Source organism: Accipiter gentilis, chromosome 24 (assembly GCF_929443795.1).
Source record: "Accipiter gentilis chromosome 24, bAccGen1.1, whole genome shotgun sequence".
Classification (NCBI taxonomy): Eukaryota; Metazoa; Chordata; class Aves; order Accipitriformes; family Accipitridae; genus Astur; species Astur gentilis.
In genome coordinates, this window is record NC_064903.1 from 18,639,136 (window position 1) to 18,656,584 (window position 17,449).

The 17,449-nt window shown below is 34.5% G+C and overlaps 1 protein-coding gene across 1 annotated transcript in view; it reads right to left on the reverse strand.

Moving 5' to 3' along the window:
• Positions 1 to 17,449, reverse strand: part of DIAPH2 (diaphanous related formin 2) — a 261,936-nt gene that overhangs the window by 218,404 nt on the left and 26,083 nt on the right. The window contains exons 4-11 of the mRNA XM_049828136.1: positions 17,131 to 17,235; positions 12,747 to 12,767; positions 6,715 to 6,854; positions 6,266 to 6,340; positions 6,110 to 6,179; positions 4,618 to 4,754; positions 3,325 to 3,433; positions 32 to 142 (exon numbers count right to left, since the gene is read on the reverse strand). Coding sequence (XP_049684093.1) covers positions 32 to 142; positions 3,325 to 3,433; positions 4,618 to 4,754; positions 6,110 to 6,179; positions 6,266 to 6,340; positions 6,715 to 6,854; positions 12,747 to 12,767; positions 17,131 to 17,235 — 768 coding nt within the window. The remainder of the gene's footprint in view (positions 1 to 31; positions 143 to 3,324; positions 3,434 to 4,617; positions 4,755 to 6,109; positions 6,180 to 6,265; positions 6,341 to 6,714; positions 6,855 to 12,746; positions 12,768 to 17,130; positions 17,236 to 17,449) is intronic.

Below are 17,449 nucleotides of genomic sequence, written 5' to 3' on the forward strand. Positions count from 1 at the left end.
TGTGATCAATTCCTACATACAAATGACTTACAGGCAATATTTTCTTCAGGCCACAACGTAAAAACTCATTTCTCAAGTGTATCCTGAAATCAAGATCTTCTGGAGATGTAACAAGGGCATTGATGAGCTGCATACATGCCACCTATTATTGGAAATACAGGCAAAAACTTTTAGCATGTGAAAATAAATACTGTCTTTGAATATTTCAGTTCAGTTATAAAACCTAATGTCAAGACATGGATATTATTTATTATGCAGCAGACATGCAACACCTGACCTTGCTTAATTTAAGCAATGTCAAATACTCTTCTCTTTTCATATTGCGAGTCCTTCTATGTGAAAATTGTATCACATAAAGGATCATACATTATTTCAGAAAGTAATTCCCACACTACAGTTCCACACTGCAACTCCTTCTCTTTCTCCTAAGATTTTGCCAATTTGAAAACAACCTGTTTTTATAGTAATCAGATTTAAAAACAAACAAACAAAAAAACAAACACAAAAATACCCCAAAAATAACAACAAAAAAAACCTACAAAGACACCCATACACAAAATAATTCACCTCACCAGGTGTCTTTTCTACTCCTGCACAGCACTTTTGCAAAATGTCTGAAGTCTCAGGATACTGACTAATGCTTTAATTGAACAGCTGTGCACTTTAATTGATTTACTTTAAAACAGGTAGACAATAGCATAATGCCAAAGGTGCTCATACACGTTAAAAGACTAAAATGGGACTCCAGGGAAATACCAAGTTTGGTAAAAGATGTTTACTGCAAATAGAAGTAGTATTAGAGTAGAAAAATTACATAAATAAAAACCAATAGCTGCAGAGAAAAAAGTCAGATAAAAGCACCCTTCCTGTTTTAATTACATTCATTATTTAGTTTGAATGGAACACCTTATGTAGTCTTAAATTTCTATTAAAACACTCTTCCAAAGGCACTCCCTTTATATAGCTGCATCTTCCAATAATGTAGTATCATCATGCTCGCTTGAACGATTCTTGTTATTTTACTACTATGACATGACTTAACAAGCCAAAGTACATGTCCAATCTGAAATTAATAGAGAGAAGAGGTGCCATCTGCTATGATTGCTTTTGCCAGAAGAGACTCTGGCTTAATGGCTTGTACTAATACATTACAAGTAAAGAATGGTTTTGTCAGAAACAAGTTAATGAGTCTTGCAATTGTACCTTTACTGACATAAGTGAGGTTTCGGGGAGCGGGGGACAGGAATGTTGTGTGGTTGTTTTTGTTTGTTTTAAATCAACAAGGTCATAAAGTAGGAAACAACTTCAAAATTAATTCTTCTGTGATAGCATTATTAAGATTAGAATGTAATTTATAGAAAGTTATTGAACATCAGTAACTTATCAGCTCTGAAACAAGAACTACTGATGGTAAACATAGCATTAAGACAACTATAGCTGACATATATATGATCTGATAATGGAGAAGGTATGCCTTCCATATAGGTATACCTGCCCTGCTTGCATTCTACTTTTCCTTATCTTTCAGCCGTAGTACCTTAGCAATACAAAATTTGACAATAAATACTGTATTATAAGAAGGAAATAAGTCAAAGTCATCCTCTAGTAGGATATTCAGCCCCTTGGTCCCTATGCAAACACTTGCAGTTACTAAAAAAAGCAATTTTAAAAAGTTTGCATTCTAATAGCAACCAAAACTCTTGGGCTATTCAGGTGTACACAGAGATTAATAAATTCTATCCACCGACACATAAGCAGCAATGAACATGTGACATGGGACATGACTCAGTAAAGATCACTGGCACAGAAGACTGGTTTTTATTATTATTTTATAAAAATAATGTTTTAAAGTCACTAGATTATCCCTAGAGATGCACCAGCAGCTGATGAAGGGCAAATGTCAAAAACACACCAAGGAATGGACAGTTCTTGTTGACAAAAGTAGCAACGATATCCTGCTGCACACAACTAATCTCCAAAGGTACCCTGCCAAAAATGGACACACCCAATCAACATCTGTCATAGTTACTACATATCTGAATACTTAAAAGGCTGCATATACTGCTGCCAAAGTCCCAGCAGTAATAAGACAGCTGCATGTATATCTTACAGATTTCTTAGCATCAGAAGAAATCATAGCAATGGGAGAAATTATTTCTGTTTAATATAAGAGGATGGCTGTGTTTACAGGACAGCTATGTTCAACAACATTGAGCTTTAAATATCTAAAACTAGCAGTTTTACTCCCACTCAATTTACTTCTCATATTACTAAAGTATTAATGAATTATCACTGTCCTTGTGCCATGAATTTTTCAAAACCAGGTCAACCATTCAATTTACCAGAGATAGGCTAGAATTTAACTTAAGTTGTTATTACCCAGGAGAATGATGACATTACCAAAATCCTTCATAGCCAAATAAAACTTTTGACTGCAGTTCCCAGAAAATTTCATTACAAAAACACCCTTCAAAATACATAACTATATTAAGACAACCTATGCTTATCTATTTCTTCATTCAGTAATATTACAAAAAAGCAAATAATGCTGTATGTATGCTCCTGCCGCAGGTACTTCAAACAGTAAGATACTTGAAAGTGTGTGCTCAGTTAAGACATTCCAGTTGTGGTTCTAAATTCGACTCAAATATTCACTTCAAGAGCACAACACAAACTTGTTCTTTTACGAATATATCACTTCAATGGAATCATTTCAAAGCCACAAGTACAGGAGTTTTTGTTTACTTTGGGTGCAGCAAGACTGGGGGGAAAAGGGGTGTTTAAAAAAGCAGTGCAACTTAGGAGTACTTTTTCATGCTTCTTCCCTAAATGCAAAAGATATACAGGAAGCACTGCCTCCAGCTCCTTCAACTCCAACTTCCTCAGGGCTCCAGTAACAATAACTAAACGCTTCACAGAGGACAGAATGAGAGTTGGATTTTTGTTGGTCCATTAAACCACACAGAATTCCCAGTCAAGAAGATTAAGCAGTGACAAAGATAATACACAGACTTGTTACCTAAGCATTATATCTGGTATCCAAGAACAGGAATATCCCTAATTACTCTCTTTTTATTAAGGTCAAGACTTTTTAATCCTATTTTTGGGACAAGGAAGTCAGTTTCTTGGTTTCACACCATTAATCAGAAAATCTAGTATCAGCAGGCCATTTCTATTTATTTTTCCTCTTTTACTGAACACTGGAGTAATAGCACTAAGAGATTTCACTGGTAAATAATTTAAATATCATGAAATAATACACAGTCTTCTAGTATTTTAGATTATTTCAGAAGTATTAATAAGCTTATAAAAAAGTAAACCCACCTGCAGTTGTAAGAATTCATGGTTTTCCAGTCCTTCAACAATCTGAGAAAAGCGTTCCCTATTGTGCCTTTCAGCAGCAGTTGTTATAGCACCTAAAAGCTTGTCCAGACTAAGAAAGAGGTAAATTGTCAAAAAGCATACCACAATCAACTTTCTCATTTTAAAGATACTTAGCCCACTATTGACACAGCTCAAGACTTCAGTGCACCAACAGAGAATCTAAATGTATTTGTCTACACTTATCTATATAAAGTTGAAAATAAACCAAGAACCACATGTTAAAATATCTACAAGATTAATGTTGAATTAAAAAAAAAGTGAAAAAATCTCTAAATTATTGTGACATTCAGCTAAGAAACAACCAATGAGGGGAAAAAGAAAAAAAAACCACAACCTTTGCAAGACTGTGCACTAGGTACTAGCTGACGTGTTTGACATCTGGGAATTCTAATATATTGTCTTTTCAGAAATCAGATTGGTTTTATGTATTTATTGCATACAAGACATGAAGTTTGCCATTTTTAACCTTCAGTAAACTAAGACACTCAATAATTCAAAGCAAACATCTGCCAACTGATTCTCTTCGTTTTAAAAAGTCCATGGACATGTGCTACATAACTCCATAACTTAAACTATTCAAAACTTCAGCTATAAATGTAAACTTTTTGCCCCTGTCAAATTCGTTATGCTTAGGTAGAGGTGATATTTTAATAAAATCCATAAATATATTTATATCTATATTATTAATATTATCATCTAAACTAATGAAAAACCTTCACATGTGGTGTCAAATCAGTAATTTCCATATATACATTCATCTCCCATCCTCAGGGGAGACATCCCAATCTCAATCCTCCCCACAATAATAGGCTCAGTAGTACCCCATGCTAACACACATTTTTCTAAATTGTCATTAAAACTGACAGCTTTCCTTGTGGCAAATAACATTTTGCAATTCCTGATCATACATAACTTAAATATTCTTTTTTCAGCAGCCATTTATGAACAGTTATGGTTCATGAAGTCTTCTCTTCTCTACAGTAAGCAATCATAGTCCTTTCAGACCTTCCATTTAAGCCACAGTTGATAGATCTCTGCTCACTGACTTTTGTCTTGATTTAGTATTGGATTAATGCATCAGAACAGGTGAAAGTCTCTTTTCATTTAAACTACATTAAGAAAGTAAAGACTTAACAGGTTACATTTGTTTAACTGACAACTTTTCTCACCTGTACCCAAACTGACAACTTACAAGCATTCAAAAAAACCTTTTTATTTCCATATTTTACTTACATATTATCCTCTCCAACAATGCAGAGAGCAGAAAGTATTTTCACTGTTTCGGTCATCATGTGTGGCTGCTTTGGATCAATTGCTCTTGATAACAGCAAGAGACTTCTTTCATCTCCTAGAATCCTGTGCAATCCATACTTAAAGAAACAAAAAGCTTACTGTGAAACGATTGTAATTGCCTCAAATAGTCATCATCATCTTTGGGCTTCAGATCCTTAGGAATCCTCACACCCCCTCTCCCCCATATGAAGTTTCGCAACACTCAACTAAAACCTTCTGGCTATTATCAGGTGGGGACACAAGTCAGTCTTCCAAGTCTTACATTTGAGGCTTTCTCCTATGGAAGTGAGTGAGCTCATAAGGAAGATAACTTATTTTGCAAAATCAGGTATCCCCCCAAAATCAAACCAGTTTTTATTTTCTATCTATATCTGAAACACCTTAACAGTATGAAAAATTAATTCCTTTTTTTCCCTGTAATTGTAACAGCTCCTGGCAAGTCAAAATAATATTTTCCACACAAATGACCAATAGACATTGAAATTCTTTTTTTAAACAACTATCTTTTATTTATCATATATTCTATTTCACTTTCTGTACAGATAAATCAAAAAACTTACACACTGGCATTTATTTAAAAGTAGCATTATTTTTCTTTTTCATTTTCATTAACTACAGGATAGTTGGTAAATCCGATATCTAATTGTCTGAAGTTACAATCAAGTGTAGGAATAGCAGTGGGGAAGCATGTGACCATTTAAGTTTACTTTTCCCACTTCTTCAGACAGGCTGTTCTGTAAGTAAGATTTTACTAAACTGAGTAATAGGAGTTAAAATTAATGTTAATGCACAGTTATATTTATTGGGGGTGGAGGGGGGGGGGTGGAATCACTCATTATAACAACACTTTAGATTTTGCTATGAATAAAGCAAAATTACAAGTTTAACACATCAGCTTCTAGAAGCAGTACACACTTCGTGAACATGAGTAACACATGTTAGAAACCAGTTAGATACGACTTAAAAGAGACCAAAGCTTTACCCTTTACCCACTACCTACCAACTTAAAAACTGTAGCTGAAAGGATATTAAATCATACTCAATTTAAAATCAGGTGAAAAGTACATTACATTAACAAAACCAAGCATGCATTCAAATCAGAATTTAGAAAGAAATATTTTCCTTTCAACTTCACAAGCAATTAATTTCCTAATCCACTTACTTTAAATCCATACTATCGTCCTGTTTGCCAAATACTTTACTTCCAAAAATCAGTTATATTTAACAAAACTAAGACAAAATGCATATTCAGAAGGTTAGCAAACAAGACTCAATGAAAACTTACACAAAGTTTACGACCTACATTTCCAAAGTCAGCTGACACTCTATACAAGCTTTCCTTCCTTTTCTGAGATTCAACATGCTACATAGATCTTCAAGTCAACAAAAACCAAATCATGCTAGAAGTAGCTGAAATTAAAATATTTCTTACTTTATTGTTCATAAATGCTTTGAGGCACTGGATAAGTTTATGTTGATTCTTCTTATCAATACTTTCTTGCCTTGAAAGGGAGGAGGAAAATAACATAAGCACAAACAATCTTCACAAGCTCCCTTACCCCTCCCTTCAAAAGATCCAAGTCCTTACTGTTTCTTGTCCAGAAGCTTTTCCAATACATCCAAGAGAAGTCCAAGACCTTCATGTCCAAAATTGTTAACCCAGCTAGAAAAAGGAAGAAAAATGCTTTTAATTATTTCTTAATCAAATGTAAAAATTGCAAAGCTTTGTCTCCAATATTGCTTGTACATCTCTTCATAAATGCTGCTTTAAATCTGACTTCCCAGGTAGACCTGATCAACCGTTAAGACAAATGCTTAGTACCAACAACTAGAAGCTGTTGAGAACCACTGAAAGGTGACAAGATATTGCAGACAGTTGCCAACACTTCACTTATCCTTTTCCAGTGTGCTGAGAAATACTTCCTCGTGCCAACAAGTGTTAGCATAATTACTCTGGTTTCAAAAAAACAACCCCACAATTTTTTATTGCTAAGCAAACCCAGCATGATGAAAACTACAGCAGAAATTATTACTCACCTGACTGGATTGCTAGTTAGAGACACTCTCAAAGACTCTAGACAATTAAGAAGCTTTTCCTCTGAAATTCCAGATCGCAATTCATGAATATATTCTTGCGAGGACAGTGTGCATTCATGCTTGCTGTTTTTCAGTCCACCCTATCACAGAAGACAGAATGCTGCTTAACATGACACTGGTCATAATAGCATTTAGATGATAACATGCAAGACCAACAGTTCCGCGTGAATTTTAAAATCACCGTTTTCCCTGTAAAACTCTTAAAGACACCTGACTTGACTTTGATTTGTCATAAATGTTTAATAGTTTAGGTTTTGCATCACAAGGGTAAATATTTTTCTGGAATCTTCTTCACTTCTTTGAGTAAAGTGCATGTAGTACATCTTGGATATAAAAATTTAATTCCATCATCCAGTTCTATTAACATATTTAACTGCTACACAGTCTCATTTAACATCTACTTCATAACACTGTAGTAGAAACAACCATAAACAGAGACATAAAAACCCCCACAATTGTTACTAATCTTGTCTGATCATTCCCACTATACCTGTCTTCTGTTTTAAAGAATCTGTGCATTATCACTATAGACATATCCTGACTCTCAAATTAATTCTTCTACAAAAGACAGGAAGAAGATAAGCCACTGAAAATGAAAAGGAACTGGTATCCACCAACTGTTACATCAATGTTTTTAAAATCATGCAACTGCATGACTCAATGATTTCTTGCTGCACGATAATTCCATGTTTTGCCACTAATAGCAATCTCTAGAGGATCTTGTTTGCTACAAAAGAGTCACATGGAAGATTTGACAAAGAGCTCATCTCCCTATGGAAGCAGCATTACAGAAGAATAGCTACCTACAAGGTATTTCAGTATTAAAAATACCTGATAATCAGTTTTTAGAACTGTAGTATTCAAAATCATGAACAATATACAAAACATTTTACCAAGCAGTGCAACTAATCTTTTATACAGCTCTGACATGTTGCAGAAAAGTAGGCTTATCTCAGAATAGTGGTTATGATTACTATGCAGTTCCTAAAGCTCCTTAGCTCTAAATGGTCTATTGAAGAGAACCTGATAAAGATGTGTCATGGTTGTAAAGGCAATATGAAAAGTCCCTGACCTAGAATAGGATTTATGTATTTGGTTTTAATTGTATCAGGAACTTCTGCAACTACTGTAATCTTCTAATTGTCTCTCTTTCAAAAAGCTACACTTTTTATGAAGTTTCTGCTCTATTCAAATTCCTACGATTCATTTTCCAAAAGTGACATTAAGTATGGCTGATGACAAAATGACTTGTCTACATTTAAGTTAACGATTTTGACCTACATACATTCCAGTATTAATACATATAACAGAACTGTGGAAATGTTCACAATATACTTTCTGATTGTTTGTCCTCACCTCAACAAAACAAAAATGTGACACAGATTGTGAATGCATTAAGACAACAGTGTTCTCTGGACTATGACAACTTTGAAGATGTTTCTTGCTGACATGCATAGCACCTTTAGCTGGACAACGCGTTATACATCAAAGGACCAAGACAGACAAAGATGAGTAAATAGGATATAAAGGATCTACAATCTGTCACTATCAACCTTCTAAACAAAGAGATGCTCTTCCACCAAAACGAAAATAAATAAATGGGTGGAGGTTATCTTTATAAGAGTAGGAACTGACTTTAAATCAGACAAGTATATTAGCCCTACATATGAAAAATCATCATGGTCTAGAAAAGTCATCACTCTGAAAGACCCTAAGGCAAAGAACTAGAAAACAGGAACAGCTTTATGCCATTCATTCCATTGGATGGAAACAAAAAAATTTTTTTATATATATATACACACACACATACATACAGTTTTTGTCATTTCAGGCAACAGCCATTCCCCAAACCCTCAGAGTAAAAGAAGAGAACAGAAGCACTATTTTAAGCCACAAAATATATAAAGAGATGAGGTAACTCCAACTTCAAAAGCCATTACATGTTAAGCCAGCCCCTGAAAACCACTCTAGAATGCAAGATGTTTTTGGGGTTTTTTTTCCAAAAAGACTATTTCCTGTGGTTAGCCCTTCCCCTGTAGTCTGCTGCAAGCTCCAAAGGAGATTGCTGTTCAGATGAGGCCTTTAAGGTCTTTGCTACATTTTCTTTCATATTCAAAGGTGTGCTCTTGCTGCCTAGTTGAGGACTTCGTGAGGCCCTCTGTCTAGCCCCTTGTTTTCAGAAGACCTGTGACTCCCTCAAAAACACTTAAAATACGTTAAAAGTCAGAGGAATGGGCAGCATGATCTAAGCCTCCTCACCATGCCTTACGTGACACACTTCTTCATTGTTTCTATGTATAAGCACCTTTAACTACATAGCAATATGTAGTTATGTAGCATCTCCTCTTCCTTTTTTCCCCCTCTTAAAAAACAGATGATCACTGAAGATGGCTCATGAAAATCCATTCCCAAAACCTTTCACCCAAATACTCCAGTTCATGCTAGAGAATTCTCAGCTTAGAAGGATTACTTTCTGTTATTTTCTACAATCAACTTTTCAGTCTCAATCCACTCTTACCGTCTACCCATGCTAATTGGAGTGCTACAACCAGGTGCTATTTCTTTTATTTCCCTATTCAAAGAGAGTTTAACTGGAATACTACTTTTAAGTAATGCTATGCCTTTACATGGATCCGTTTTTAATGTATACATTTTTCCTTTACTTTGAAGCACAAAGTCTCTGTGAAAGATATGCTTTATGTGAGAACATCTAATAAAGACGAAAGGCAAAAGCGAAGTACAAAAACTCAGAGGGTTAGGTCCCACACCAGAACTTTCAGACATTAAATCAATGCATAAACTCAAAAATCTTAGAAATTACTTCATGACCAGTCACCTTCACAGTGTTACAGTTAAGGCACAGAATTACTCATTCATGACAACTGAAATGAAAGCCTGGACCACACATTTAAAAATCCTTCTCTAAGGAAGTTAGAAGCAAAGAAGTTTAGGGAAAAACTAAGCTTAAGGGAACTCCTGGAAAAAAAGAGTTTATATACTCACAAAAAGCATATAAAATAAAACCTAGTTTGCTTTCCCACGAAGGGGGTAGATCTAATTATCAATTCAAATTTGCGTGTAGGACACATTTCAGGGTTTAAGGAACAATAATGACCAAGACAGGACAAACACTTTACAGTGCAGGATATAGTGAAAAATAAACTTAAGCACAGTTTTCTTTCTATGCAAGCTTTTTTTTATTTTATTTTAAGTATTTAGAAAACCAAGCAACAATTAAATATTTTAGAGATGTCTATTTCAGTTTCTCTGACTCCAGGGGATTTCAAAGTTGTTAGCTAGACAGAGAAATTCCTCACCCAGGACTTAGCAAACGTCCAGCTTTATACACTACTCACATGTGCCACCAGAAGCCTGTAAACAAGCTTGAGAACCATTATCTAACAAAATGGGAAAGCAAAAGCATTTTGCCCTCCATGGGGAAATAGGAAGATATTCTATCTACTTGGTGATAAAGAACTGTGGAACACACCGGAACCAAATGGATGGGCTATAACAGTTAAAATACAAGATCAGAAGAACCTGCACAAACTACTCCTCTCTGAGGCACAATTCAGACCTCATCAGGACTCAAGCTAAAGCTGGGTTCAGCTGAAAAAGTTATAAGTATATTGCTTCCATGAGACAGTGTTTATTTCAGTGAGGATGTTGGCAGCCAGTACATTGAATAGTACAGTATCATTGGTGGTTGCTTCTATGCAATTCACTACACCTATTCCATAACTTAGTAAATAAATCACTCTTTAGACAGAAACAAGTTATTGGTACCAGCATAATTACTAACAAATTGGAAGTAATAACTTACACTTTCCCCCTCGCCAATGACTAACTGCAGAGTTTTTTCATACTCTCTATTAATTCAATTCTGTTTCTATCTCAAGCAAAGAAACCACTATATTTTAATTAGAGTATAAAACCAAAGTCAGATAAGATAAGTTATTTGGGGAGGTGGGTGTGGTTTGTTTACTTGTTTTTATGAAAGCAATAAAAGTGTTTTCAATTATATTTTTAAACCACATACTTTAGTTGTCACACATTTGACTTGGAAAAGCAGTATCCTTGTTCAAGCTATGAGGAAACACTATCAGCTCCTGACCTAGAAATTGGAAGTTTACACAGTTCATATCCACTTCACCCTGTGGGTATTTGCCAAACACATTAATTCAACCCATTAAAAACAGAACTAATAAGCTAATCCTACTTCAGCCATCTACATTAACGACTTACAGATACAACAGAAGATGCACAGCTGCCATTTCAATGCAATTATCACTGTCTATAAAAGCAAGGAAAGGTTACTTAACAGGTAGCTAAAATGACAAGTGGGCACCATTGCTTGAGATCTCAAGTAAAACTAAAGTTAAAGCTCTAAACTCCTCATTAACAGGCAAACCTCTTCTCTGCAATTGTCACTACGACCCAACAGTAGTAGCATCAACAGCCCAAAATTCTTCTCCTCTCTAACCACAGTAAACCTGTAACTCTTCAGGAAAATAGCTAGATACACCAGCAGATGCAAACAACTCCCAAAGGATGAATCCTATGACAACATATACTGAGAAGCAGCACACCTTGATGCATGCATTCTTTAAGCAATAATATACAGAAGCCATACTCTAAGAGAGTATTTCTTATTTTACTATTTTGCAAGTTACTTGTGCAAAAACATGCTTGTCATGCATAACTATTCTTGCTTTCCATCAGACTCTGAATTAAAAGGCATGAGGAAAAAAAACAGGTATAGAGTTTCTCCACTACCCATTCTGCATATACCAGTTTCCTTTATAAAATCATCTCTTCACAAAGCAGCTGTTCAGATTACTTTGTATAAGGAAATTACATAGCAGCAGGAATTATTCAAAACTGGTTTTAACGCACTAAACTGAAGAATTAATAATTTGTCCCGTCAGAAATCAAATACCTTTAAACACCATCATTGTGCTTATGTATTTCCTCAATCAGCATAAGAACCAGTACTGTGTACAAAACTAAGAAGTACTGGTGAATACAGACAGAAAAGTCTGTTTAAAAATCACTCTGAATAAAACAAAGCCAACAGCAATTTCTTTATTCCTATGCATCCTTAGATATTTAAGTACATTTGAGGTAACGATTAGACAGTTTTAAGTCACAGGTTGTTCTTTATTATTCTTACTACAAAATACAAGTACTGAATATGATCCAAGTAGAAAACCTTTCAGTACCTGAAAAGCCTGTTTTGGCTGTAATCAAAAATAAAGTCCATCCATAATTAAAAAGAACATCTTTGCTTTCAGCCATCATTTAAAATGTATATGTAATTATTCCCCCCAAAATCCTTTTTTCAAGAAAACAAAAATTTGCTGAATTTTAATTTGTCGATTTGCTCAACTTGTTTAAAAAGAAAAAAAAACAAACACTAAATTCAACCACGACAATGTAAAATGTAGCTGAGCACTTAAGAGGAAATTTATGCTGTGAGCAATCTCATCTTATGCCTATTAGTTGACCTTCTGAATCCTCTCTATTAATCTTATTCTCACACTGATATCTAGCAGCTGACATTTCCATGACAAACTATGAATACTAACAATTAGGACTTGAAAAAAATCCATGTCTAAATAGAATGAAGCCAAATACTCTAAGTTTTGAGTGTTTGCCTTCAATAAAAAGTGAGACAAGCCTAAATTATATTTGTTGCTCACAATGAACAGATGAGTTCTCTGTGAGTGTGAAGTACTTGGAAATAGACTCTTGAAAACTTAAAAACAGATCCCTCAAAAGTGTAATCAATGATCATATACTGGTAAGATAAACACGACTGATATAGTTGATAATTACTTTGATAAAACAAGGTTTCAGTTATGCCCACTGAACTTTTACCTTGGATTTAAAACTCCAAAATATTCCAGCCTAATCTCTAAAAATGGACGTGTACTCATAAGAAAAAACAAAACTATCATGTTCATACTCACCGGAACTTTACTTCCGACTATCTGCATGCAGTGGTCAGCCAAGAGAGGTTATTGTGTAAAAAAGATAATAATAACACATAAATAAACACAACAAAGTACTTAGTAGGATGTAGCATCACACAAATTTTTCAGTGTTTAATCATTAGCTGTAGTTACAGTCTTTTATTACTTTATCAAACCATTTAAGAGTTACAGCTTCTCAACAGGAAAACACTAGTTCTACTGTAACAGAAACAATTTTAAATTCTCATGTTCCACTGCTGAATCTTTAGTATTTTACACATTTATAAACAAATAACTAAATACGTAAATACCTAGACTTCTATATCTTGAAAGACTAAGAGACCTGCCATTTTGTTAAAATTATCAGGTCAGATATTTTATATATGACACTGAGAAAACTACAGAAAAAACTAATGGCATACTGACTTCCTTGTACATGTAACAATTTCATTTATTATGGAGCTTTTGATCTATTTAGATGATGTCATCACTTAATTTAATTAAGTTTTCATAATCAAAAACATAGCCTACAGTTATAAATCTAACTTGCATTTCAGAAAAATCTCATGTGGCATTTTTCTTCAAGTGCTCAGTATGGATGCTTTTAATTACATGGATAATTAAACAGTGGTTTTCAGAATGACATCTTCTCTTTTTTTTACCATGGAACAGCATCTCTGCATATTCAGGAACAAGAAGTTGACTTTAAACAGAAGAAACTGCAGAAAGGCAGCACATCTCTGCCCTGTTCCATCACTTTGTACAAATGACCATGTTCCTGTGCACACCAGGATTATGGAGCTCTTAAATACTGTAGGCCTTCCCTTGTCAGCTATTTGCTGCAATCTGATAGCAGCCAGTTTATTGAATAACCACTTCTATCTGATTAAGAGCCTGAGACAGTATGATTTTGTTCTGAGATCTGAATTTGACTGTATCTCTTCAGCTTCTACTTGCTTCATTTTCTACTCTTATCTCTTCCATTATTCTTTTAGGCAGTCTTTCAGAGACAGAAGTCCCTGCAAGTCTTTCACAATCACTTCTTCTCTTCCTGATGAAGCTTCCTCTAGAAGCACAAGGTAGACTGTCATCACCAGACAATCTCTTTTCCTAATTTATTGCCGCCTTCTGTCACCAATGTTCAACTCATTCAATATGGTATGAGATGTCACCAAGTTCAGTTCTGAAACAGAATTCTGAGTCTTCACCATTTCCCAAGTACAATTTTGATGGTCAACATTCTTTCTCTTCAAGCGAGAGAAGGAATCAGAAGCACAGATAATAACTTCACATTAAAGCATCCAGCTTATTAGCTTCTATACTTCATCTCCCAAGGAAAAGGAAAGCTTTTTTTCATCTATTGAAAATCAAGGTTTCTTTCTCACTCCGAACTTTGAAGACAGTACAGTGTTTCAGAAAAGCATGGTCAACATGCTGCAGATGGCACACAAGCCAGAGAAAATGAAGCACCAAATTTAAAAATAATTTGGTTAAGACAACATAAGCAAATGAGAGTGGTATTTTCATGTGAGTGGAGAGAGCTCAAAAGCCTAACTAAAATAAACATGAAATGAACTCAGAGAAAAGTCACATCAACTGTTAAGTGTGCTTCATGAGCTCTAAGCAGAAGAAAAGGCCCAACTATTTGCAGTATAAAAAAGGAAGACAGATGAACAATTATCTGTGGCCAAAGAAAAAGATAGAGAATTTTAAGAAAGATCATTTTGAATGCGATCAGCATTTTCATGGAAGACACGCCTCAAAGATGGCCTCAAGAATAGAAAGTTTGACAATTCATGATGCAGTAAGAATTGGTTAGGGCTTGAATTCAACTAGGCAGAGTAGTAGTTTAACTAAACAGAAGACAAAATTAACAGTGAAAATGAGCTTTTGCTTTATTGTAAGATCCCAATCAACATTTTACAACTGAGCTCTATTTTTTATAATTTTTAAAACAGTTAAGATACTAGCTATTTAAAAGCTAAATTAGGGTAACACACTACAGAAAGGTCATTTATATTTCTGAAAAAACTTAAATTATTCCATTCAAATGCTGTGATTCAATTGCAAGAAGGACATACTGAAGCACACAAACTTTGATATGAGCTCTTTTTCCATTAGGAAAAACATTTTGCATATGTATATGCATACCGGTGCTGACTTAAGTTCAAAGTGCACATTCATGTATGAGGACGTTTTGGAATTTTTTAGCTTATATTTTTAAAAATGTTAGTACATTTTGGGAAACGTATCCCCAGTTCTGTTAAGTTTCCCATGCTGCAGTGCATACGGTGGCAGTAAAGCAATCTGTTAACATTTTTAGCAGTTAGACATGCAATGGTAATAGCCATGCTTTCCTTACTCATCTACAAAATTATGGTACTTGAGGCAGCCACATTTTAGTATCAGTATATATAAGAGAGGTCACCACCATCCAACTACTTTTTGGGAAGGAACTGCAAGTACTTCCATTGTGAAAGCTTCTACTGCTTCAGTAAAATATTTTTGCTTACTAAGAAAAATTTAAGATTTAACGTTGATCGTCAAGTGAAGACAAAAACCTTGCAACATGTAGTCAATAGTTCCCAAAGATAGTCTACAAAGTATATTAACAGGAAATTTCATAATATTCACTGCATAAGCTTGAATAATTCTCCAGTAACTTGTATGTTTAGCTAGACCATACTTTAAGCACTAAGATTCCTTCAAGGAGAGACTAAAGGACTGTGGATTTTGTTTAAGATGAACTCATGCAGGAACATCACTACTCTCAGAAACATAAATCATCATTTTCACATTATAATGTAAGTTTTCCCTCACTTAAGTTTATGTTTAATGCAAAGGATTTGCATTTAATAATTGCATGTCATTGTAGTTCTAATTTTTTAACTCTGCAGAGCTGATTTTAAAGGTTAAAAGAACTCTACTGCTTGCAGTCCATCCTTATAGATTCATTAGGCAGACAGCAACATCATCTTATTTGCCAGTTTATTTCACTAAGAAACAGATTATTATTTAATGTTATCTTATTTAGCCCTCAGACTCAGCTCTGTAGAACTGCTAGCAGTGCTGCCATTATTTGAACAATTATTCCACACACAGTCTTATTTTCCAGTAACCCTTTATTGCATACAAGAACTTACGCGTGAAAAAAAAGATGATATTCATCCTAATTTCCAAGTAAAATCATAAGCATTACCTAATTTTATTGAAAGACTATGCTGATAGCAAATTTTATCACTTGAGGCATACTACGGACCCTTGGATACACAAAGCTACCCCCCACCATCACTTCTCCCCAATGCTGCAATACATTCAGTTCCTCAGAATTCACCACTGGCTTCTTCAAAATTCTTTATACAGCAAATAGTGGCACAAATCAGGACAAAACCTGTTTTTAGGGAAATCACAACATATATCTGTCTGTTTCATCCAAGATTCATGAATTTTTGTGGCATATTCTCCTTTTACATGATAAGAACTATATTTGCCATAGTCAATTTTTAACACACAAAAAGCTTTACTGTTGTGTTTTATAACTAATTAGTACTAATAGTCCCACTGCAGAAAATAAATCACAGCTCTTCACTATTTGAAACTGTATTTCTTGACCCCAAATGTTGGGGCATCCAGTCATTCTCTCACACTTCTAGCATCCCAGAACAGATAGACTGCAAAAATTCTGCAGGAAGGATCCATCAACTAAGGAGTAATCAATCAATTAAAGTACAGAGAACGATCAACACGAATGAAAGGTCTGAATATATTTTTTTCTACTCAAAATAAATTTGAAACTCATTTTAAGACCATCTTTTCATTTTCACTAAAGGAATCATTTTATTTACCTTCAGAATATTCCTTAGCAGAATATTTAATGCAGTCTGTCTTCAACCCAGCTACAGTACTCAACATACTCGAATTAACTTCAAATCCCGACTTTACTTCAATTTTAAATACTTTCAATATTTTGACTCTCTGTTTCTAACACTACAAATTGTATATCTAGTATGTATGTCATTACTGAAACCATAAAGTCATGGTAACCCTTGCAAAAACTTTTGGTACCAAAAATTCATAAGATTAATTCCACAGAAATATGTTCAGTTTCCATCCATGACTGTACATCACTGGATTTGCAATTTCTTATGATTTTCAAGAAAGCGTCAAGTTTTTACATTGCCCAACAACTGAAATACAAACTAACCCTTCAGACACAGCTGCAAGCATTTAAAAGTATATTAGTAAGTATAGATATTTCTTTTTCTACCACTCTTAGAAAATAAATCAAGACAAAAACATTGAAAGTTTCAAGCTTGAAAAGCGTAACACTCATGAAGCTAAGCTTCTTACTTTCATCTGTCTTGGAGAAGGGACTACTTACGGATTTGGCAGTTGCAGAAATGTATTGGACAACCATCTCGCGTTTTGTGGTCAAGTCTTTATCTCTCAAAGGAGCTTTACGTTCTTCATTTAGATTCATGTCTTCCTGTAAAGAAACAGACCACATAAAATCAAGATTCTATTTCATGCTTTTTATTAATCTTTGTTATTTTTACACTCCTTTTCTTAAACAAATGGCTCACATTTAAACAAACAGAAGTGACTTTTTCCAGCTTATCTGCATTTCAGTTTGCTTAATTCTGAGCTACCCGATCTTCTCATTTAATTGTTACTTCAAGTATTTGCTGTTTTCAAGACTT